This window comes from Cherax quadricarinatus, chromosome 53, assembly GCF_038502225.1.
Source record: "Cherax quadricarinatus isolate ZL_2023a chromosome 53, ASM3850222v1, whole genome shotgun sequence".
Classification (NCBI taxonomy): Eukaryota; Metazoa; Arthropoda; class Malacostraca; order Decapoda; family Parastacidae; genus Cherax; species Cherax quadricarinatus.
The window spans coordinates 4705730-4731185 of NC_091344.1; the positions used below are offsets into that span (position 1 = coordinate 4705730).

Here is a 25456-nt window from a genome sequence, read left to right on the forward strand (position 1 = left end):
TCAATTAAGAGTTACCTCGTGAACCAGGATTCACTACGTGCACCATGATTCACCATTCACACTGTGCTCCATGATTCACATGTAACAGAAATCATTACATACAACAGGACTTACATGCTCCACTCACTACGTGCACCAAGGCCCCCGTGCACCACTTGCCACCTGCATCAGAGATCACCAAGTTTATTTCTATCCCCCTCGTTCACTAGGACTCAACAACAGCAACAGTACTAGTTACATGCCCCAGGAGTCACCAAGTGACCAGGAATCATCATGTACTCCAGGATTCACCACATGCACGATAACTCAACAAGTGCACCAGAACTTTTCCACATAATGAGACTCACCACGTGCACCAAGACTCATCACGTGATCTCCAAGCTTTATCACGTGTTCCAGGACTCATGATGTGCTTCAGGACTCATCAAGTGATTCATGACTTATCACGTGCACCAGGACCTTTGTGCTTTAAGACTCATTAAGTGTATCTGGAGTCATCAAGAGGACTCACCACATGCTTTTTAAGACTCATCATGTGCTCTAAGACTCACAACATGCACCAAGACACATCACGTGCCCTCCAGGATTCATCACGTGTTCCAGGACTCATCATGTTCTCCTGAACTCACCACATGTACAAGGACTCATCACGTGCTAAGATTCATGACGTGATCTCCAAGTTTCATGATGTGTTCTCCAGGACTCATCACGTGTTCCAAGACACATGTGCATCAGGACTCACCACGTGCATCATGACTCACCATTCACCACATGCACCAACACGGACGCAGCGTCTGCGTACTGCGGGACGCACGTATAGTTTCCACCGTCAATCTTGCCTGCTTGTGTGAGGAACAACTTGGAGGTGGTCCTTGAGGGTGTCTTCTCTATCTCCACACTGACGCCGCCTCTGCCAGGGAGAGACCGTGAGAGATAGTGAGGGAGTGTTATCCTGTGAGAGATAGCGAGGGTAGAGGCAATGAGAGAAGGAAATATTGTGAGAGGGGGAAGATAGTTCTCTATCTTCACACTGACGCTGACCCTATCGGGGTGAGACAGTGATATACCATAATAGAGATAGCAAGAGACTAAAATACTGTGGGAGAGGCTGATGGTTCTCGAGAATGTCTTTTATCTCCACATTGATGCCGTTCCTGCTAGGAAGAGACAATGAGATAGAGTGAGAGACTGTGATTGTGAGAGACTCAAAATGAGATATTATAATACTGACTGTGATAAAGGCATTCAAAGACTGTGAGAGATAGATACAGCAATAGACCATGAAAAACAATAACAGGCAGTGAAAGATAGTGAGAGAATTAGAGAGGGCATCGCTCTTAATTCCAAACTCTAATATTCTTACAGGAAAAGTCAATGAGTGATGAGACGGTGGATATTAGAATAAGAAAATGTAGGAAGTCGTTCACATCATCTGGTCAAATAAATAAGAAATGTTATCACCTGGAGAGCCTCTATCTAGACCAGGTTTTTCTCAGAGAGTCGGCCACTGCTCCCATCGGGGACTGTGAGTGGGTTTTCAAGGCAGAGTGAGGGGCCTTCCACGAGAAAATAGAATTATTTTATTCTGGTATCCTCGCGGTATCTGAAACGTAAGCATACCATAAGGATAAATAGAAAACTAAAATATTTTTGTGCGTAAATGTACACAATAAAAATGGGCATATTATATAATAAAAAGTATTTATATTATTATACAGATTTGCAGCAAAAATAACAGTAACGTATATCTCTTATTCTGATTGCTGTGATAACTTAAGTAAAAAATATATTGCAGCCATATGAAGATGAATGAAATTTAATACAATATCGTAAATCTAGTTTTTTCGTCAATGCCCATGCACTCAGCCCCAGACCCAGACTCGTGGAACTCTGTGTTCATTAAGAACTCCAAGAAACCCTCTCGCGAGCTCTAAGTATGTTATAGAGAAGGAGCATAGAAACAGGTGAGATTTCACAGTCACTAATAAAAACGGATATAGCCCCATTTGATAAACGTGGCAGCAAAGCAATACCTAAGAACTATAGACCAATAGCTTTAACGTCCCACATCACAAAAAATCTTTGAAGAATTCTAAGAAGCACGACTGCAAACCACTTGAACTCCCAACAGTTACACAGTCCAGGGCAACATGGGTTCAGAGCAGGTCACTCATGCCTCTTGCATCTACTGGACCACTATGATATGGTCTTGGAAGCACCGGAAAACAAACAGAATGCAGATGTAGTATACACAGATTTTGAAAAAGCCTTTGACAAGTGCGATTCAGATGTAATACCCACAAAATGAGTGCCAAAGGGATAACTGGCAAAATAGGCAGATGAATCTTTAACTTTCTAACAATCGTACACAAAGAGTAGTGGTAAACAGAGTTAAATCAGAAGCTGCCACAGTGAAGAGATCTGTTTCACAAGGCACAGTACTCGCCCCTATCCTGTTCTTCATCCTCAGATCAGACATAGACAGGGATGTAAACCATAGCGCCGTATCATCCTTTGCAGACGATACTAGGGTCTTGGATCCTTTCCCACTACATTTAAAATGCTCCAAACTTCAGAACACCCGTGACTTAACCTGATTCCTTCTTTTTCCTCCTCTCCCTCTTCCCTTTTCCTCTTTCCTTTTTCTCCTTTAGGTTGTTTTTCTTCTGCCTTGTGTATTTGTTCCTTCTTTCTTTATTTATTTATTTATTTATTTTTCCCCCCTCTGTGTTTTTGCTCTTACCCCTCTGTGAGCACCTAGCTCCCTTGCAGTGCTCCTCTTAGTATTTGCCTGGCTCCTCCTTCTTACTACCTCCCCCACTACTACTACTACCTTCTACCTCCACTATTACCACCTCCTACCTATATATACCCCTCACTCTCTCCTTTTCGTTAGTGTGACTTTGTAAATAGTCCAAGTCGGACCGAAACGTCGTCGTAAGCTCCTCTCTTCTATGTGCGGGTTATTTGTGTATGATACTAGGATCTGCATGAGAGTGTCATCTATTGAGGACACGGCAAATCTCAATGAAGATATAAACCAAGTTTTCCAATGGGCAACGGAGAACAATATGATGTTCAATGAAGACAAATTCCAACTACTCCGTTATGGAAAACTAGAGTACATAATAGCTAAGACTGAGTATACTACAAACTCTAATCACACAATAGAGCGGAAAAGTAATGTGATGGACCTGGGATTGGTAATATTTGAAGATCTCACCTTCAAGGATCACAACAGTGCCCCTATCACATCTGCTAGGAAACTGATAAGATAAATAAAAAGAACTTTCAAAACAAGAGATGCCAAGCTAATGATGATCCTTTTTATATCATCTGTTCTCTCTAGGTTGGAATTCTGCTGTACATTGACATCTCCATTCAAGACAGGTGAAATTACAGTGGTAGAGAATGTGCAGAGAACCATTACTGCACATACAAGTTTCATCAAACAACTTAACTACAGAGAACGCTTGGAAGTGTTTGACTTGTACTCACTGGAGCGCAGGCGATGGAAGATTCTGGAGGTGCTGGTTCCTAATCTGCACAAAGAAATCACTCCCTATAAAAGCAAAAGACTTGGCAGGCGATGCAACATACCCCCAATGAAAAGTAGGGGCTCTATTATTACACTGAGAAAAAACACAGTAAGTGTCCGGGGGCCAAGACTGTTCAACAGCCTCCTACCAGCCATAAGGGGAATTACCAATAGACTCTTCGTTGTCTTCAAGAGGGAGCTGGACAGATACCTAGAGTCAGTACCGGATCAGCCGGGCTGTGGTTCTTACGTTGGACTACACGCGGACAGCAGTAACATCCTCGTTGATCAGGCCCTGATCCACCGGGAGGCCTGGTCGTGGACCCGGCCGCGGGGGCATTGATCCCCGGAATACCCTCCAGGTAGACTTCAGGTGGGATCATAGCTATTCAGTTAGTGGACTGATTGGTCATCTGGTAAATTTTTCTCAGAAACAGTGATTTTGAGAGGTATTTCGATGACAGACGCTCAGTAGATTTCGAGAAGAAACATTAAGCTTGACAAACGTGTTCAGTGAGTAACGTCGATACTAACACTCTCCATGGGAAATGTTAATCTTGACTGTCTTTCTAGAAGAAAGACTTAAATATATTCACTTATCATGAGAAAGGCTGATGTTAAGACAATCACTTTGTATGAAAAACATTGATCTTAACAGACTCTTGCATGAAAAATGCCGATCCTGACAGTCGCTTTCCACGAGAAACACCGATATTACCTGGACAAACAGTTTGTATGAGAAACACTAACTTTGTATGAGAAACACTAACTTTGTATGAGAAAAACTAACTTTGCATGAGAAACACTAACTTTACATGAGAAACACTAACTTTGCATGAGAAACATTAACTTTGCATGAGAAATACTAACTTTGCATGAGAAATATCAACTTTGCATGAGCAACACTAACTTTGCATGAGAAACACTAACTCTGTATGAGAAACACAAAGTTTGTATGAGAAACACTAACTCTGTATGAGAAACACAAAGTTTGTATGAGAAACACTAACCTTGCATGAGAAACGCTACTTTTTATGAAAAACACTGGTCTTGACACTCACTCTCCATGAGAAACTCTGATTATGACACACATACTGCATGAGAAACAAGACACTGACATTTTGCTAGAAAAACACTAATCTTACCTCTTTTTCATGAGAAAGACAACAGGAAAACAAACAGTAGGACTCTCTAAATACAAACAGTAATGCTCCTTTATGCATGAAATTAGCCAAAGAATCCACATTTCATGCGCCAGGCAACTGGACCAGCCTTCCTTTTCCTTGGATCAAACTTGATTAATTCCCACCTCTACCGTTCCCTAGGTGTTCTGTGATTCTTCTAGGTTTAGAGAATTAACAATAACAAACGACAACAAAACAAATAAACAATACATAGAACAAAAGCAACATAAAACAGAAAGATCAATAAAAGAACAAAGCATAAACAAAAACAAGATAAGCAAATGTTAAAAACAAAACAACATAAGCAACAAAAGCAAGCAACATACCAAAAAAAAAATAAATAAAAACAACCAAAACAGCAATACAGCAAGAAGACAAAAAAAAATAAAAAAAAACAGCAAAAAAAAAATAAATAAATAAACAAATAAAACAAAACAAAAAGAATCAACAAAAACTACAACAAAATATCTACGTGGCAGAGCAAAAACCCACAGGAGTCATTCAGAGCTCCGGGAACGAGAGGCAATCAAGTTCCATCTTAGGAATGGGACGACAGGTTCCTTATCAAGGTACCTTCTCTCAAGAGATAGTATAAATACTGCAGGTACTATTACTACTTCTACTACTACTGCTACTACTACTACTACTACTACTACTACTACTACTACTACTACTACTACTACTACTAATAATAATAATAATAATAATAATAATAATAATAATAATAATAATTTTTATTATTAATATGAACTATTATAAAATTATCAATTCGCTTCATTTTAACTATACACAAAATATATTAGAAATGCTTCTATTACAAGACAATTTCATATTTCCTACTTGAAGGTATATTTAATTTCCCAAAATTGAATGTTATAAATAATTCTGGGAACTCGTCTTGTATTTTTGACCAGCCAACATTAAAGAATTTTTGAGAGTTAGAATTCTCATACCATATATTAATTTCAAATGCTCATAAAATCACCTGAGAAATTTCGACTTGCAAGGAAGAATAAATTCAGGTCTTCTTAAAAGGGCTTCAAGTGATTTACTTTTCAGAATGAGAATTATCTTTGACAGTCAGTGCTTGGCTTTCTCCACATTCTGATATTCTTTATGTAGGACAAAGGCTACACGTAATACTCTACATCTGGAATATAAGGCACAAAAGACTTATTCAGTTTTATTATGACGTGTTCGGATCAAGAAATCGAATAATATTCAACCGAATTTTATTTTTATTATTATTATTATTATTAATTATTATTATTATGTTTATTATTATTATTACGTATTATTATTATTATTATTATTATTATTATTATTATTATTATTATTATTATTTTATGATTATTATTTTAATTATTTAAATTATTTATTATTATCATCAGTATTATTGTTAAGAGGAAATGCTGATGTTGTGTAGGAGAGAGAGGCAATTTGATTTCTTGTTCTTGTGTATCATTTTATTTTTGATTTCCATCGCTGAAAATAATTTACAATTTACCATTCATATTAACTACCAGTCAATGTCACCCAGCTGAGTTTGATACTCAGTTGTTGCAACTTGACTCCGAAGCTTTATGTCAAGCAACTTTAAACACTTAGTTATTCATACTTATTTTCATTGTAAAACACCCATTTTTTGTGACATAATAACATAACTTGAACACAGTTTTTGGAGTATCTGAAGATCGGAGCTCACTTGGCAAAAACACTTCAATAAATTTATTATCTGAGATCATGACAGACACTCACTTTTGTAACGCGGATACTAACAGACGTTTTCAGCAAGTAACACTTGTCTTGAAACTTTCAATGAGAAACATTAAAGTTAACGCTTTCCCTGATAAAAGTCAATCTTGATAGATACTTTCATGGAGGAATGCTTATCTTCACAAACTCTTTCCATGAGAAATAATTATTCTGATAGAAGCTTTGTTGTGGAAAATTTGACTTTTACAGACTATTTATATGAGAAACACCAATCTTGACAGTCACCTTCCAAGAGGAAAGTGACTGCTAAGACCAAATGCATTCTTAAAGTTTAGTAGAACTAGACTTCAAGAATGAATATAATCTCGTGAGAAAAGGTATGACATTAATACCTGTACAAGAATATTTCCATAGTCTCTTCTCTTGTTTCAGATGGATACAGCATGGAATCGATGCTCCTGTTTTGGAAGCATGAAATCACTTCATGGAAGGGTGTCCAGCAATGGAATCCTCTCACCGCATTTCTCTTCTGCATAGTTGTTAGGGAAACCACTGTCAGACTGATCAGTGACCTTAAAACATCTGGTTCGTAGATGGTAGCACACTGGCAGGCACAAGGAAGTATTTTTAGCAGATGTTGTTCAGGGGATGCAACGGGGACAGGATACTGGACTCATCCTTTATCCATACAAATGTGAAATCATCTCATCCAGTCAGCAAGTGATCGATGCAGAGATCAATACTACCAGGTACGTCAGCACGGTTGTCACAAATATTGTCTTACTTGGAGTATTTCTTGTTACTGATGTCATTGACCCAGTTCTCCAGAAAAAACTGGACGATTTTTGGAGGATGAAACAGGAAACAGCGAATTGGCAATCTTGACACCCACAATGCCTTGTACCTCCTTACAAAGTGTTTGCGTTTGCCCAGGCTAACGTATTTCCTAAGATGTGCACCCTCATATGACAACCCAATGTAACATGAATATGACAGTTTCCTGAGGTTATTCACAAAAGTACCCAACTTTGCTCTAGAAGACGGACAGTGGATCAAGTTATACTTCCAGTCAGACTAGGAGGTATTGGTGTCCGCAAGACATCACAGATTACACACCCTACTTTCCTGTTTTCATATGTGGCATCCTGTAAACTTGTATCAGTGATTTTTTTCCTGAACACCTTGTGTTCAATGTTGGGGTTCGTAACCAAAAGTTCATTGATGGCGCCAGTCTCTGGAATATCTAACTTACTCCACAACCTGACGTGCTCCCACCAATAACTTCTGTCATACTAGGATGGCCCAATAGTGGAGAATATAGCCTCAACAGTGCTGGAGAGTCTGTCGGGAAAGGATAGAGCTTGCCTCCCGGCAGCGAGAGCTTCTCATGCAAGTGATTTCTTCCTGGCTGTCCCCAATTCATTCCTTGGTAAACGTGTTGACGCACAGACCATCCACATTAGTGTTGCCATTCACCTTGCCGCCCCTATCCTCGCCGAACACAAGTGTATCTGCTGCATTGAATCGCCAGAACTACTCAGGTACCTTGCCTTGTTTTACATAGATCCGAGGGAGAGACTGCAAGGCATGAAGAGGTTAATAACATCAAGAGGATCCTTTCTACATCGGCACGCCCAGTAATAATGGAACCACCCTAACTACGCAGATCCGATGGCACCAAAAGCGTCCAGATAGAATTATCTTGCATGCCTGGACAGACAGCAATTAGGTAGTATGAGACTATACGCGTGCATCAGCATTTACTGTTTTCAGTATTCAATATAACAAGAAGGAAGGGCAGTTGCCAGCTTCAGGGAGTCCCACAAGTATAGAACATATGGTGATTCTGCTGTCCATTACATGCTTGTTCCCATAAACTCGGACACCTTTGACCACTAGGAAAATAATACATCTTAGTTCCTTAAAGAGCTAGGCAAAATACTGAACAGGCCAACCAAGGATACCAAAGCAACTAGATTTCTGTTATTGCGACTCGGTCCTAGGTATGCGTCCCAGATCTGAGGAGCTGGGCGAGTGTTTTGGAATGTAATTATGGACAAAGATGTAGCTATATATACTTATATTGTCATCTCTGTACCATCGTTTTGTCATTGAGACTTGGATAATATATCACGCAACAAATTATACTTACAGGGGTAATTGAAAATACATGGCGTGATAATATAAGTTATATATTACTATGTAACTTTTAGCAAGATTACGTTGGGTTGAAAAATGAGAAATTAACAAAAAAAAAATTACCTAACTTTTGTTGATTCTTATCTGGGAAGTAGACGAGCCCAGTATTAATAAATCATTAAACGATTTCACCATTGAAAAGAAAAAAAAATGTATATTTAAAGGTCACTACAATACCAGCTTCACCAAGAGCTAAGTTAACATATTAAAATGAGACACAACTATTATAATAAAGTACAACATGTGTGTAACAGATAAATTCTTTAGGATATGCCTGGCTCATTTTATAAAAAATTAACTCAATTACTTTTTCCAGGAGTGAGCTTCTAAAAGTGTATTTTGGTCTATTATACTGATTATCATTTTGTTCTGTTAAACGTAGGATTATTTTTTTTTCTCTGGCAACTTTATTGTCTCATTATTCCTCCATTTAGGTTTATGAAGAAAAATGATATTAGTATATGTTGATCCAGCTTTCTCTACATGGTATTAATCAAAGATTTCATTTTAACTTCTCTCAAGGGAGGTTCCTTGATGCTGGTGAGGGGATCTTGATTTAGGGAATTGGATCAGTGCTCCAGTTCCATGAATTGAGCCTGAATACCTTCCATCCCTTCCCCCCACAGGCGCTGTATAATCCCTACGAGTTTAGCGCTCCCCCATGGTTATAATAATAATAATAATAATAATAATAATAATAATAATAATAATAATAATAATAATTTAATTTCAACTAAGATATCAAAAGTCTCCATACTCTGACAGTCTACTGATAGCAGCAGTTGGGTGAGATGTCTGTTTTGCGGATAACGGACATAGTATCGAGTCAAAACTCCTTCATGCGGGTTTAGCGTCTCACAAAAATAAATTTAAAAATACACGTAGGTCACTAGAATGTGTATTCACTTGTATAGGGAGGATATTCTTGGGAAGCTTTGGGAAGGAGTCGTTTTGATAAGGACCTGCCTTGTATGGGCTAGTAGGCCTTCTGCAGTGTTCCTCCGTTCTTATGTTCTTATACATACTAAAAATAATATTTACGCCATTCCAGGGCAGAGGTGCGATAAAGATGGAAAACAGTTCCTATTCCGAGGAAATGGAGCCATCTTTATTTTCCTCGGATCAAGCTTCCGTTCCCCAGAATGGATCTCGTGGAACTTAAAAATGTTATTGAACTTGCTCTAAAATTTTAGAGAATTTTTACTGATATATAATTAGAGTACATAATATAAAGATAAATCGAAATGTTTGCCGACATAGTGTGTAATACTAAGAAATAAAATGTATACAGATATCCTCTCCACATTTTATTTTTAAGAGAGAATTTTGTATTGGACGTGAGGGAGTTCACCTTGTGTTTACCCTCACCTCTCCCTCCTGCCTTTCCTCAAAATATGTATTTCTGAATGATTTGTACATTTTAACCTGAAGCAAGTTTTGAATATGCATTTTGAGCTGCGGTCTCTGGACTCTGCCCATCACTTATTCATGTGGATATTCAGGCATTATTTTTTCACTCTATTACCTTTGTCCGAATCATTTTTATTGCATAACAGTTGTTTTCCTATACCAGTGTTACTGTTTTTTGCATCATAGTTGGGTTGTTGTTGTATCAATGTTGCTTCTTTTTATCACAGCTGGCGTATTGCAGCTCTGTGTCTTTGTGGTATCACAGTTGCGTTATTGTATCACTGTATTGTTAGTGCATCATCGTTGCTTTTTTATTTCACCGTTGCTTATTGTATCGCAGCAGCTTTATTGTGTCTCTGTCGCACTATTGTATCACAGTTACTTTATTGTATTACAGGTGTTTTTTGTACATTATATTTCTGTTGCTTTAGTCTAACACATTTACTTTATGGTTTCAATTCCTTTATTTATTGTATAACCAATACTTTATTTGCATTAATGGTTTTGAAAACCTGACAAGTTGATGATTAAGACACTTTTGCAATATTTAGAATTATTATAATCAAAACTAAGCGCTAAACCACCAGGGTCATACAGCGCTGCGCAACATTTAATTAAGAATCATTCATCCAGAATAAAGATTCCCATATGTTGCACTAGTCTCACTTATCAATTCTTTACTGTATTCTCAGTTACTTTATTAAATCACCGTTGTTTTATTGTATAACTATTTCTACCATTGATTTTATTATCATTACATATTTCCAAGATGGGTACTTATTTTTTTCTTCCTCTATAACACGAGGAAGCCTCATTCGATCGATTTTCAATTTTCTTCGCTGGTGTACGGCAGCTCAGACAGGATTTTTTGAACACATGGCATGCATAGGTGCTTGTAACCAATGTAGTAAAACCCATTCCAAGAATATACAAATGGCTCTGATAACTTCCAAAACACTCAACTGCTTGGCTTAAAACGTTTGAAATAGATACCTCCTAATTTGACGATAGCATAGAGAGAAACTGAAATGTGCAGTTGCACATCTGCCAATTTTATGTGTAAACTTGTGCTAACTTACCTACGCTTGAACTTTAAATATATATGAGTTTACGTCTTCTGAATTGCATCAATATTTAATGAATGATACACCTTACGGAATTGCAGTACGAATTGCATGCAAGGAAATATGTCAGTAAACAGTAATAATTTATAAAATTTGGAAGCCTTGGAAATGGTGCAATAACTGGAGAATGCCCCTCTGATCGGCTTCAAATTTTCAGCCCTGGTGGATTTTCTAGATAGCAAGTTTCGTAATGTAACTCGGTTGAATTAGTTAAAAAAAATAGTGATAATGGTTTCCATTCTATAATTAAAGAATTCCTTGTCGTATCGGCTTCAAATTATTAAAGCTGATTTATTTCATGAAACGGATGACACCATATAAGTTTAGAATGCCTGAGTAAACAAAAAATAAATTGTTAGATTCAGAGCAATTACTTAGGAATACCTTTGGTGATAGGCTTCTAACTCACATTGCTGATGGGTATTATTAAAAGCGAGCCTGGTATTTATTTTAATGTCAACTTTATAATTTCCATTTTTATATATAAATTGATCTTCGTATGTTAACTAAAGAATGCCTCTTGTAGTCAATTTTTTAAACTCTTAAGCACTGATGTATGCTAATTGGAAGCATTTTTTGTGTCTGTGCCATTTTACCAATTTTACACGAAGAAAAAAATATTTCAAATTGGAATTTCCTGAGAAGCACAATTACAAGTTTTCTTCTAAGACTGTTCAAAATTTTAAAAATAATGTAACACTACAGAAAGAAAATTGAGAAATATTGGAAACTCTCGTGTTCAATAGCATTATTAATTTTCACCAGTTTAGTGAGCACTTCAGTACTGCCTGGGTTAACACACTGCACGGTACATTGTTCTTGTTTTCAAGTGTTCTCCTTTAAGGCTCTTGTTTATAAATGCAGATCAACTTTTTCAATCGTCTTCGAATTTTCAACCACTGAGAACTATTATTAGGTGAAGCTTCGTTGCGCAACTGACAAGAGCAGATACTTGTCCTCCGCTCAATATTATGTAGACTATTCACGAGACTGGTTACCAAGAAATAACTCTAGAATGCCTTAATTGGTCGGCTTTTAATTGGGATACACTCGTGTATCCAAATTAAAAGAAGGCTACACAAATAACCCGCACATAAAAGAGAGAAGCTTACGACGACGTTTCGATCCGACTTGGACCATTTACAAGGTCACACCGAAACGTCGTCGTAAGCTTTTCTCTTTTATGTGCGGGTTATTTGTGTATCGTTCCAGTCACGGTATTGTGCCTTTTTTTGTTATTTAAAAGAAGGCTATTTTGATTATGCAAGGGCCATTTTGACTCCATTAATAAAAAATTTTATATAATGTTTTTGCATTAAATAACCGAAGAATGCGTTCTGAAGGAGATTTCACTGAATCTAGTGAAGTGCTCATGATGCAAGTAATTGGACTTTTACTCCCCTTTGATCGAATCTGAATGCCTTTCATTCGTCAGTCTCTAAATTATCCCTATGGATTTAGTGCTCCCCTTTGATTAAAATAAATAATTTCTGACTTGAAACAGTTTTTAATTTTAAGCTAATGCATCTTATGAAATGACCTGGAAAAAGAGCAGATGCATGCACCGAGGCTGGTAACAGTGCTAAAGGGAATGAACTGTGAGGAGAAACTGGATTCTAGCGACATTGGAAGACAGGAAAACCAGGCAAGACATAATAACAATGACATCTATATTGTTCAAAGGAATTGATGGAGTGATAAGGGATAAGCTGTTTGAGAGGCGAGAAACACTGACTCGAGGATACAGCTGACAGTTTAGGCACAGATATGCCGTAGGGATTACAGGAAGTATTTCTTCAGTCTCAGAATGGTCGGGAAGTGGAATGATCTTGACGAATAGGTGGTCGATGCACGCTCCAAGCATAGCAGATAATATAGGGCCCAAAAGGATAGGAGGGAGTGAATCAGTCATGCGGTAATTTGGGTGGTCTGGCCTGAAACAAAGAGTCGAGCCTGCAACCAAAAATAGGTGAGTACAAATAGGTGAGCATACATACTCAGAGAGCAAAGATGCGGGGCCAGGAGCTATGACTCGACGACTGCAACCACAACTAGGTGAGTACACACACACACACACATATCTAGTAGCAATCAATGAAGAGGCTAGGCCAGAAGCTACGACTCGACCCCTGCAACCACAAATAGGTGAGTACATACACTCACGCCAGGAGCTGTGAATCGATCCTGCAAGCACTAACTCGTGAGTTCACACACAAACACACTAATCTTCATTGTTTCTGTTTGTCGTGAAGAACATGTTTTCTCAGATAAAAAAGAAATCGGTGAGCTTAAGGCTGATAATCCGTTTCTATGTTTGCAATTAGTAACAAAAAACAGAAGGAATTTTGAAAAAAAAAAAATTTACATTTCGCATGAACTTAAGCGACTGTTAGTGTTTTAAATGACAAGAAACTGAATGTAATATTTGTGAGCAAAACAAAGTTAAAAGAGATGAGAATAAAGTCAGGTAAATCTAAGAGAAACTAGTGATAAAGATGCAATAACAGCGATGTTCAATAAGCAATTAAGGAAAGAAATATAATTTTTTATTTCAATAGTTGTGTTTCAGAAAAAAGTGTGACATGAAAAAGGGATTATAATTAGTGGTGATGCGCCTAAAGGTGAGAGGAGCTTATTGAAGGGAGAGGGAGAGGGAGAGAGAGAGAGAGAGAGAGAGAGAGAGAGAGAGAGAGAGAGTGAGAGAGAGAGAGACAGAGAGAGAGAGAGAGGAGGGAGGGATAGGGAGGGAGGGATAGAGTGAAACAGAGAGAGTATCTGCAGTAAGTTAAGATTATTAAATTAAGGTTTTAACCAAGCGGCATAATAAATATTTGGGATTTAATGTTGGAGAGAGTGTTTTAGAGGGCACAGGAGGAAGTTCTGCAGTACCAAGGTTTTACGACTTTCTGAAATCTTGAAGTGAACTGTTTTTAAAATGTTTTAAGAGGGGAAACAATTTTTAAGAATATGATATAAATATATACACAATTTCTCATGCACAATTTGCAACAAAGTTATCGGTTAAGGTACGTTAAGACACGTTAGGTTAGGATGTCCTCTGTTCACAAAATAATAAGCAATTATAAAATATGTATAGGGCAAGGAGGAATAACATCTTGTAGGAGTGAGGAAGAGCCAGTTGTGAGTGTGGGGGAAGTTCGTGAGGCAGTAGGTAAAATGAAAGGGGGTAAGGCAGCCGGGATTGATGGGATAAAGATAGAAATGTTAAAAGCAGGTGGGGATATAGTTTTGGAGTGGTTGGTGCAATTATTTAATAAATGTATGGAAGAGGGTAAGGTACCTAGGGATTGGCAGAGAGCATGCATAGTTCCTTTGTATAAAGGCAAAGGGGATAAAAGAGAGTGCAAAAATTATAGGGGGATAAGTCTGTTGAGTGTACCTGGTAAAGTGTATGGTAGAGTTATAATTGAAAGAATTAAGAGTAAGACGGAGAATAGGATAGCAGATGAACAAGGAGGCTTTAGGAAAGGTAGGGGGTGTGTGGACCAGGTGTTTACAGTGAAACATATAAGTGAACAGTATTTAGATAAGGCTAAAGAGGTCTTTGTGGCATTTATGGATTTGGAAAAGGCGTATGACAGGGTGGATAGGGGGGCAATGTGGCAGATGTTGCAAGTGTATGGTGTAGGAGGTAGGTTACTGAAAGCAGTGAAGAGTTTTTACGAGGATAGTGAGGCTCAAGTTAGAATATGTAGGAAAGAGGGAAATTTTTTCCCAGTAAAAGTAGGCCTTAGACAAGGATGTGTGATGTCACCGTGGTTGTTTAATATATTTATAGATGGGGTTGTAAGAGAAGTAAATGCGAGGGTCTTGGCAAGAGGCGTGGAGTTAAAAGATAAAGAATCACACACAAAGTGGGAGTTGTCACAGCTGCTCTTTGCTGATGACACTGTGCTCTTGGGAGATTCTGAAGAGAAGCTGCAGAGATTGGTGGATGAATTTGGTAGGGTGTGCAAAAGAAGAAAATTAAAGGTGAATACAGGAAGAGTAAGGTTATGAGGATAACAAAAAGATTAGGTGATGAAAGATTGAATATCAGATTGGAGGGAGAGAGTATGGAGGAGGTGAACGTATTCAGATATTTGGGAGTGGACGTGTTAGCGGATGGGTCTATGAAAGATGAGGTGAATCATAGAATTGATGAGGGAAAAAGAGTGAGTGGTGCACTTAGGAGTCTGTGGAGACAAAGAAGTTTGTCCTTGGAGGCAAAGAGGGGAATGTATGAGAGTATAGTTTTACCAACGCTCTTATATGGGTGTGAAGCGTGGGTGATGAATGTTGCAGCGAGGAGAAGGCTGGAGGCAGTGGAGATGTCATGTCTGAGGGCAATGTGTGGTGTGAATATAATGCAGAGAATTCGTAGTTTGGAAGTTAGGAGGAGGTGCGGGATTACCAAAACTGTTGTCCAGAGGGCTGAGGAAGGGTTGTTGAGGTGGTTCGGACATGTAGAGAGAATGGAGCGAAACAGAATGACTTCAAGAGTGTATCAGTCTGTAGTGGAAGGAAGGCGGGGTAGGGGTCGGCCTTGGAAATGTTGGAGGGAGGGGGTAAAGGAGGTTTTGTGTGCGAGGGGCTTGGACTTCCAGCAGGCATGCGTGAGCGTCTTTGATAGGAGTGAATGGAGACAAATGGTTTTTAATACTTGACGTGCTGTTGGAGTGTGAGCAAAGTAACATTTATGAAGGGATTCAGGGAAACCGGCAGGCCGGACTTGAGTCCTGGAGATGGGAAGTACAGTGCCTGCACTCTGAAGGAGGGGTGTTAATGTTGCAGTTTAAAAACTGTAGTGTAAAGCACCCTTCTGGCAAGACAGTGATGGAGTGAATGATGGTGAAAGTTTTTCTTTTTCGGGCCACCCTGCCTTGGTGGGAATCGGCCAGTGTGATAATAAAAAAAAAAAAATTGAAAAAAACAATTATAAAATATGAATTATAAGAATCATAATCAATTATAAAATACGAATTATAAAATACTATGCACCAATGCTCTCGCATAGCAAGAACATTCTTATACTATGCAGAACATTCTTATACTATGCATCAATGTTCTTGCTATGCGAGAGCATAGCAAGAATATTGATGCATAGTATAAGAATTTAGATGAACATATTTTTTGACAAGCTATTAATTTTTATTGTAATTGCTAGAGTAAGAGTAAATAGTAGAATGAGAGTAAGAGGAAGGTTGAGTTAAAGGGATTTGGTGCTACACTTTCTGAGTGTCACATGTGATTATCTTCAACTCTTCCATGCTTCAGGGATGAAACTAATCGCTTGACGTCGCTACATCTGAGTGGCTTCAAGCTTAATGTTCGTGTGTATTTTCGGATATTGGTCTTATTGGTCCCTGTGAAAGATTTGACCTAAACGAAAGAGGGATTTTGAAAAAGAAAGTTGATTCTTACGGTGTCGTAAGAATCAACTTTCTTTTTCACTTTCTACTCATCTGATTTAAATTTATTCTATTTCCTAATTTATTATTTACATTGAAGAAATTTGGATATTAGTTTCATATAGGGAAATGTGAATGCCTTTTCTCATTAGCGCCAAATCTTCAAAGTACGTATATACTTTACTGCAGTATCAACTTATGCCACACTCTGCACTATTCCAATCGTATGCATTGAAGCAGAGTGGGCTGAGGTTATGAAATGCAGGGATACCTTTCTCAGATCGCGCAGCGACCGAAATACTTCATTTACTAGGAAGGCACTAAACCAACAATGGCCAAACAGTACTTGTATAATGGAAAGCAACAGGGTTTCATCTAGGGAAGATGAGGTTCGGTCCCATTCCTTGGATCAAGAGCCCATCACCGGTATCAAGGGATCTTTCTTGATTTATATATTTGGATGTAGGAAGGGAATATCTTTTTGTGTAGTGTGATCGTGAAAATAATAATATTCCGCTTACCAGTAACATATTTTTTATCCAACATATTTATTATAATATATTCAACATTAATTGATTTAAATCAACACTATTCATGACATATTTTTAAGTTGCCACTTTCATGATAAATTATTAGTGGCATTGTCAATAATATCATTACAGTTAATAATCTATATATTATATAGATACCAGTGTAACAACTAATATGACGGATCGTAGAAGGTGTGTACCCTGTGTCCTTCCATATTCATAATTACCCACAACTCCCTGTGTGAGAGGTAGTTGCTATCAAGACCTTGTAAAGCCAGGACTTCGGTTGAGCAGACGCATATATCTGTTATTAAATCGATACCAGAGCAAAGGACGCTTATTATTTGAGTCCATTACATTCCCCATCACACCCACAACAGCATATCCATTATTTACTTACAACTATCACGTCTTATTAACATTTCACTCACAACATATTTTTAAAGATGTAATAGATGTAATAATATGATTGATTACGTTCATGATAACTCAAATGCAAGCACACTCACCTAGGAGAGTCGTAGTCGAGGGAATGAGTATCACGGAACCAGGCGACGGCGCCTACATTGTCAGAATGGGTGTTGACGATGCAAGTGAGTCGGATGGTCGACCCCTTCTGTATGTATACCTCAGCTGGGCCCTCAATCCTTGCCTGCTGCACTATAACACATAAAAGCACAAACTTCATTGATAAATTTAAAAGATGAATGAAAAACTAGAAGAAATACAAAAGAAATAACATAACTTTTTTTTTCAATATTCTCATGTCTTTGCGATAATTGTGATATATTAGTGCATCTCTTGACACGTCTTCCCAGAGTAAATATCAAAACTTACTGTAAATATTCCTCTTGTTTTCCGTTACTAAGAAGGATCATAATTAAAATGAAAATTCAGTTTCCTTTACTATATGAGAAAGGACACGTAAAACCCAATCAAATTTGCATTAATTATAAAAAAGTACATCCTAGTTCAGTCTATTTGGGAATCCCAATACCATCGTAAACCTTGAAAATACTGATAACAAACTGTAACTTTCGGGAAAGATGCATAAGTATTATAAGAAACATATCAAAAGTTCACTTGAATGGGACTTGGAATGATAAGTTTCTTGCTGTCATCATGTTGAAGAGTTGTTTACCCTTTAGGTCACTTGGTGGTTGAGCGGCGACACAGTTGAAAAGAGCGGAGTGATGGGCATTGAAATCTGCAAGGACTGTAGGGACATTCCTACTAACTGAAAATTCGCCTTGTGCTAAATCAGGCTGTTAAAATGACGTTCAACATGACAGCTGCATTTTTTCTTCATATCTCTGCATTCAGACATGATTGAAATGCAATGAAACCTCTAAACATAGGCTCTCAGATACAGCAACCCATTAAAAATATTTATTACAAGATTAAAAACATAAGCATCTTCATGTAATGTATATTATATTTGTTCCAGATGCATTGCTAAAGAATTATTGCAATATATACTATGCTTGTGTACACTGTTTCTCACTTCATATAATGGATATCCGTTGTGTATTGTACAAGAAAATGAGTTCGACTGACTTTGTAAATGTTGGACATTTACACATAAATCCTATGACTCATGTGTTGACGAGTATCAAGCGAGATGAGAGGCTTCAAGAGACACTGGAGAATACGCATACTCCAAAGGTTATGTTGTTTGCTGCAAAAAACTACACACGTGAAAACACGATTACAGCTGGAAAGAGATAATCATCAGCTAGTCTAGTACAAAAGAACGAAACCCCACGATGTGGTCAGGTGTTCCTCCAATAGATATTAATTGTGACTGTATATTCTGTGAATTAACTATAACTGTGGACAATAAAATCCCAATGTTCTAAGCAAAGTAGTAACTCTAGAATTACAAACGACTGTTTTGAATTATGCCAGAGATAAATACGATGAATGGGGAAATAACGTTGCAGAGAGCATTCAAAATGGTTTTGATTTAGTGGCAGCTGAGGCAAAATATCATTGCACTGGTGCATAAGCATTTACCCGAAATATAGACCAAAAGGAGAAATGCGTTGACAGTCCAAGTGATAAAGTACGAGAAGATGCATTCAAGAAGTTCTGCACATTCTTTAATGATAATGTGTTGCACGTTGTGTCATAACTCTTCGAATACATAGACACTTCATTAGATGGTCGAGAAGAATATTTAAGCGAGTATTTCAAGCAAATGCTTCAGGATTATTATGGTAAAGATATAAGAATAATAAGCAACACTGGAAAGCCGTCATCAGTTTTCGTGACTACACACAAACGAATGTGTGAGAAACAGATTACCAGTAAGGTAATGGATGAAGATAGTGAAACAGAAAGAATCACTGATAAAGCTACCTCAGTCATCCTTGAAGATATGACGTTGAAAGTCTATGATACATGTGAATACAGTTCTCTGGCAGACACATAAAATCAAGATACTTTGATATTTGATTCTCTGAACCGCTTCATGCACAATTTAGTGAGTCGAAAGGGAAAAATTCCATGGTTGTTAATGAGAATATACAGAAAGAGCACATTCCATAATTTCATCATGTAGATGGAACTCCTTCATATTACTATTGCTACTTGAAACAACAGTGTATATAGACAGCAAGTATACCTCGCGTGAACTGATAAACATTATGAGCAACATGAGCTTTGCACATAATTATAAAGAGGTTCAGCGGTTTGAAATTGCTTTCATATCCATTGGTGAAGCCTCATATGTCTTAGGAGGTTTTACTAAGGTTCTGTTTAAAAATGTGTGTGTTACTGGTCACGATTCTTTCCATCCTATGGGTAGCAACACTTGTGTATCCCCCGATGGAACTGTGACTAGGCCACAGATACGCCGCACGTCACACCACCATTACTTGAAGAAGTTAGCAAGTTTGGACGTATTCCAGTACAGACGTACAGCAAATGTGTCGACTCCGTAACGTTTCTAGACTTTTTCAAGGTTGTTGACTCTTTTGAATCATTCCAACCACCTTCGTGGAATGACATGTATGAGGAAACCTGAATAGAAACATCTACTTCATAAATTTTGACCCTACTAATATAATTACTAGTTATAATGCAATATGCTATGCATACACTCACACACACACACACAGTGTGACAAGCATGACCTGCGACTATGCCCAGTTACATAAAGGCTGTAGAAACAATGACTACTACTCAAAATTTAGACAGAGCTGTGATGTGTCTAGGTGGATTCCAACTCAGAAGCATTAGGCAAGCAGGGCTATGGAAATGAGTTTACCCAATAGAGAAGTAAGTTACATATTAACCGGTCCTTTTTTTCAAGTGGACTTCAAGCTCACATTTTTACCTTATTAAAGAAACCTGGCTGCATGGACAACATAGACAATGTTTACTTAGGTAGCCTTTGCAGAGCTTTTCCTAGCCTGTAGCAAAATACCATTGATACAACTGATGAGAAATGCGTCAAACAGATAAGTCAGATGATTTCACAACTTCTAGACCAAGTTGCAAATCACAGCAGACCTGGGATGCTCATGGTACAGTATATCCGATAAGTGGTCCTCCTGTAACACTTCACACCTGATGAAAGAACAGGAGACTGGAGAGTGTATGTGTGTGAGGAATATGATTCCTCATTTTCACGTTCTTGGGCATTTATCTTATGACAAATCTGCCCAGTTGTATCTACAACAAATGGAAGCAATCAGAGCAAACTTTTTGGGTATATAAATAGACACTATTTACAATAAAGGCTACTTCGTCATTAATCGTCTAGATAATTCTGAGGTGGAAAATTCATCGACAAGATCATCTAATGTTTAAAGATTCGGATGCCTAAAACGTCTGGAGACATGACTCATTCTTGAAAGGATATCACTGACAGTGAATTAACAAAGGGTCCATGCACTTCCTCAACGTGTTCATATGTATGATGCAATGGAGACGTTCACAAGGGTTCCCACTCTTAACTGAGAACAACATAAACACCTGCGCTCAAGTATACAGTCAAAGGACAACAGGAATCGTCTCTTCTTTGTTCAGTGGCTGAAAGCACATACACCATTTCTTCGATTTAACCCAGACAGCCTGGTACCTTTGACAGATGGCATTGTTGCAGATACATCTGTGAACTGTGATGATACTGTCGAAATTGGTGTTACAGAAATGTCACCCGGACGAAAACCGTTCACAGATTTTGCACTACACAGTGACAACAAAGTAATGATCATTGGTGCCAACACTAATATAAACCCTAAGTGTGTTTCTGCTTATGGGTGACATATTTGTACAGCAGGATGAAGCAGACGCAGACATACTGTCTCAACAGCTTTTGCTAGACAGAGTCAGAAGATCTACCTGTTGTTGTTAGGACAGACACTGACTCACAGGTCATGATGGAGGCTAGAGACACAACTATCGATATGTACTCGTTAGGTAGCAACAGTCTCCACTAACACTGAACAGCTTACGTCAAATTCAGGATGCCACTGGAGACGCCATATCTGGCTGAGATACAATATCTACAATTTATCGTCAGGGAAACGCAAAGATTTTAACATTGTACAAAAGAAATGATTGTCACATGCTAGACATGCTCACAAAACCCGGAAGCACTCATGATGAGTTGCAACACGAAGGAAAAAAAAGACTCATTCGTAAAGTGTGTGGCGATAGCACCTACAAAACACTCGATAAGTATCTCTTTGTTGCATACAAACGGACAATCCAGCGAGACTTTTATTTTAACATTTAATCTAGCTAAGTAACATTCGTATTGCACGTATTTTACGGTTCAACAATGTAGGGATAATTCTAATATCACAGGATTAATATACAAGAGGAAACAGAACTTCACGTTGCCTCTTACAGCCTTCTCAACATTGGTTCATGTTGATGCGAAGCTGAGAGTCGTGACATGGTATGTGGGTGGAGAAATTTGTACTGTTTTCCTCCTTAGTGTGCAGTAAATACAAGTCAAAGGTGCCATAACAGCAAACCATCATTGTCTGATGCTTCTGATAAAGAAACTGCTCCTACATTAGTGGATATGGATAATGATATCCATAACTGCGATGCACCAGAATACTGAAACTTTGTATCTTTAAATTAATTTATTAAGGATATAGTTGCATAAAGAACATTATGAAGGCGTTTAATTGAAAGTCACTAAGTCACACATTATGTTTGTTTGATTAGGTTTACAAGCCATATGAACCACCTTATTATTTTTCATTGAATTGTTGTATTAACAATTTCACTAGATTGCTTGTAAGGTAAAATCTATGTTAGATACTCTCATTGCATTACTGCCATGTAGGAATGCAAAGATATGAAAAAGCTAGATGGATTTCGGTAGCTGCGCGATCCCAGAAAGGTATCCCTATATTTCACAAACCCATTCTCCTCTACCTCAATGTAAGCTCAAGGAATATAAAAGATGGTCATAAAATTTCATTGCAGTAAAATATAAAAATATGTATGTGTGTCAATATGTTTGTTTGTGTGTGTGTGTGTTTCTGCGCGTATGTCGACTTTTACATGTATGTCAGTATATATCTGAGTTTCTTATAGACCGATGATCTGGTATTTTAACACCAAAATAATGAAACAAAGAATATTATTATTATTATTATTATTATTATTATTATTATTAGTAGTAGTAGTAGTAGTAGTAGTAACAGTAGTAATAGAAGTAGTAGTGGAATAAGTAGTAGTAGTAATAGTAGTAGTAGTAGCAGCAGCAGTAGTAAAAGTAGCAGGAGTAGGAGTAATTATAATAGTAGTGGTGGTAGTAGTATTAGTAGTAGTGGCGATAGTAGTAAGAGCAGCAGCAGCAGCGGTAGAAGTAGTAGGAGTAGGAATAATAATAATAGTAGTAGTAGCATTATTATTATAAGTGTTTTACAGTTTTTAATACTAATAACATTTAAAGAAATAAATTATTTTCCATAGAAATTCCAAGCAATGTAAAGGTCAGACATGCATGAGGAGGCTAAAAAGAGTGTGCAACTATGTATTATCTGGTTTATGTATATAAACCGGTATAAAAAAAAACATAGACAATGCAATTTCCTCTGGGTAGACTGAAATTTTATTCATGGCCGAGCTATTAAATGCATAATTAACTCTATTCTGATATTGTCATGTAAAACATTTTACATAAAATATTTAATTCCTTGTTATTAGTTGTAATAATACCTTTTTTGTTTACACTTATAATTCCACAAATGTTATTGTTGAAGCGTTGTTATATTATTTCCGTTCGTTTTACCATTTACAGTTGTTTTTGTCAACAAACACGATGGTATAATAAAGTACAACACTGTACGATACTCTCAGGTTTATTTTATCTTATAGTTCTGATCATAATATTAATAGAATTCTCTAATCATTTAAGAATACCGTCCGACAGAATATGGTTTAAAAACTACCTGCTAAAACCCAGATTCATGTTATTGTTGTGATCTGAGGCAGCGGATGTCAGGGGATCTGCCCAAATGACTGTCATTTACTAGGTTACGTGATTTCCAAGAATGTGACGTGAATTTTACTGTTGATCGGCAGAGAGGGTGGGATGCAAATCTCTCTCCCATTCCCTATCTTCTTTTTGCAAGAATAAAGAAGACCCTTCAGATCACTGTCATTCATAGGTAGAATGGTAGGAGCTAGGGTGATGATGTTCATCATGCTAGTTGCCAGGATGATGAGAAAAATTTCTCCTCCGATCCATCACTTTAATAAACAGGAACATTCCCTTATTACCCTTCACATCCATCAGAATGGGTATGATCTTTCCTTCCTATCTTCCACACTGAGTAGGATAGGTAGGAACCTTAACTCCTTACCTGCGTCCCCCATCATCATGTTTTCCTTCTGCACCCAGCAGACTGGGAAAAACTCTCTCTACTTACCTTCCACACCGAGAACGATGGGCAGGGATACTTTAGGGCTGGTGGAGACCTGACACTCGTACACACCAGCATCCCTGAAGGTGACGGGGATAATCTCCAGGTCCCACTGCTCCGTGTCTGGTGGGTGGTATACCTGGCGGTATGCAGGTCACGAAAAAATTAATAAAACAAATAAGGTTACCTGAACGTGTGTGTGTGTGTGTGTGTGTGTGTGTGTGTGTGTGTGTGTGTGTGTGTGTGTGTGTGTGTGTGTGTGTGTGTGTGTGTGTGTGTGTGTGTGTGTGTGTGTTTGTGTGTGTGTGTGTGTGTGTGTGTGTGTGTGTGTGTGTTTGTGTGTGTGTGTGTGTGTGTGTGTGTGCATGTGTGTGTTTGTGTGTGTGTGTGTGAGTGTACTCACCTTCTTGTATTCACCTAGTTGTGGTTGCAAGGGTCGAATCAAAACTCCTGGCTCCGCCTCTTCACTGGCCGCTACTAGGTCACACTTCCTGCTCCATGAGCTTTATCATACCTCTTCTTAAAGCTATGTATAGATTCTGCCTTCACTACATCTCTTCCCAGACTATTCTGCTTCCTGACAACTCTGTGATGAATGGTTTGAAAAACCGACAAGTTGAAGATTGAGACACTTATGCAGCATATGGGAATCTTTATTCAGGAAACGTTTCGCCACACAGTGGCTTCATCAGTCCAATACAAAGAGGAAGGCGTAAGGAGAGGAGGAGTATGAGGTAATCAGTCCCTCAGCCTGGAGTCGATGTGTTCAGTCCATTCTACAAGATTGATGGACTGAACACATCGACTCCAGACAACTCTGTGACAGAAGAAATACTTCCTAACATCCCTGTGATTCATCTAAGTCTTCAACTTCCAATTGTGATCCCTTGTTGCTGTGTCCCATTTCTGGAACATCCTGTCTATGTCCACCTTGTCATTATCATATCCCCTCTATCTCTCCTGTCCTCCAGTGTCGTCGGGTCGATTTCCCTTAACCTTTCCTCGTAGGACATACCCCTTAGCTCCGGGACTAGTCTTGTTGCAAGCCTTTGCACATTCTCTAGCTTCCTTACATGCTTGGCTAGGTGTGGATTCCAAACTGGTGCTGCATACTCCAATATGGATCTAACGTACACAGTACACAGGGTCCTGAACGGTTCCTTACTAAGATGTCGCCATGCAGTTCCTAGGTTTGCTAGGCGCCCGTATGCTGCAGCAAATATTTGGTTGATGTGCGCCTCCGGAAATGTGCTCGGTGTTATACTCACCCCAAGATTCTTTTCCTTGAGTGAGGTTTGTAGTCTCTGGCCCCCTAGACTGTACTCCGCGTACGGTCTTCTTTGCCCTTTCCCAATCATGATTTTGCATTTGGTGGGGTTGAACTCCAGGAGCCAGTGCTGGACCACGCCTGCAGCCTGTCCAGATCGCCCAGATCTCTCTGTAGT

General features: G+C 38.3%; 1 protein-coding gene across 1 annotated transcript in view; it reads right to left on the bottom strand.

Moving 5' to 3' along the window:
- Positions 1-750: 750 nt before the first annotated feature.
- LOC128692277 (kin of IRRE-like protein 1) overlaps positions 751-25456 on the bottom strand; it is a 57274-nt gene continuing 32568 nt past the window's right edge. Inside the window, exons 5-8 of the mRNA XM_070096228.1 lie at positions 24018-24150; positions 23538-23540; positions 17622-17772; positions 751-910 (exon numbers count right to left, since the gene is read on the bottom strand). Of these exons, the coding sequence (XP_069952329.1) occupies positions 751-910; positions 17622-17772; positions 23538-23540; positions 24018-24150 (447 nt within the window). The remainder of the gene's footprint in view (positions 911-17621; positions 17773-23537; positions 23541-24017; positions 24151-25456) is intronic.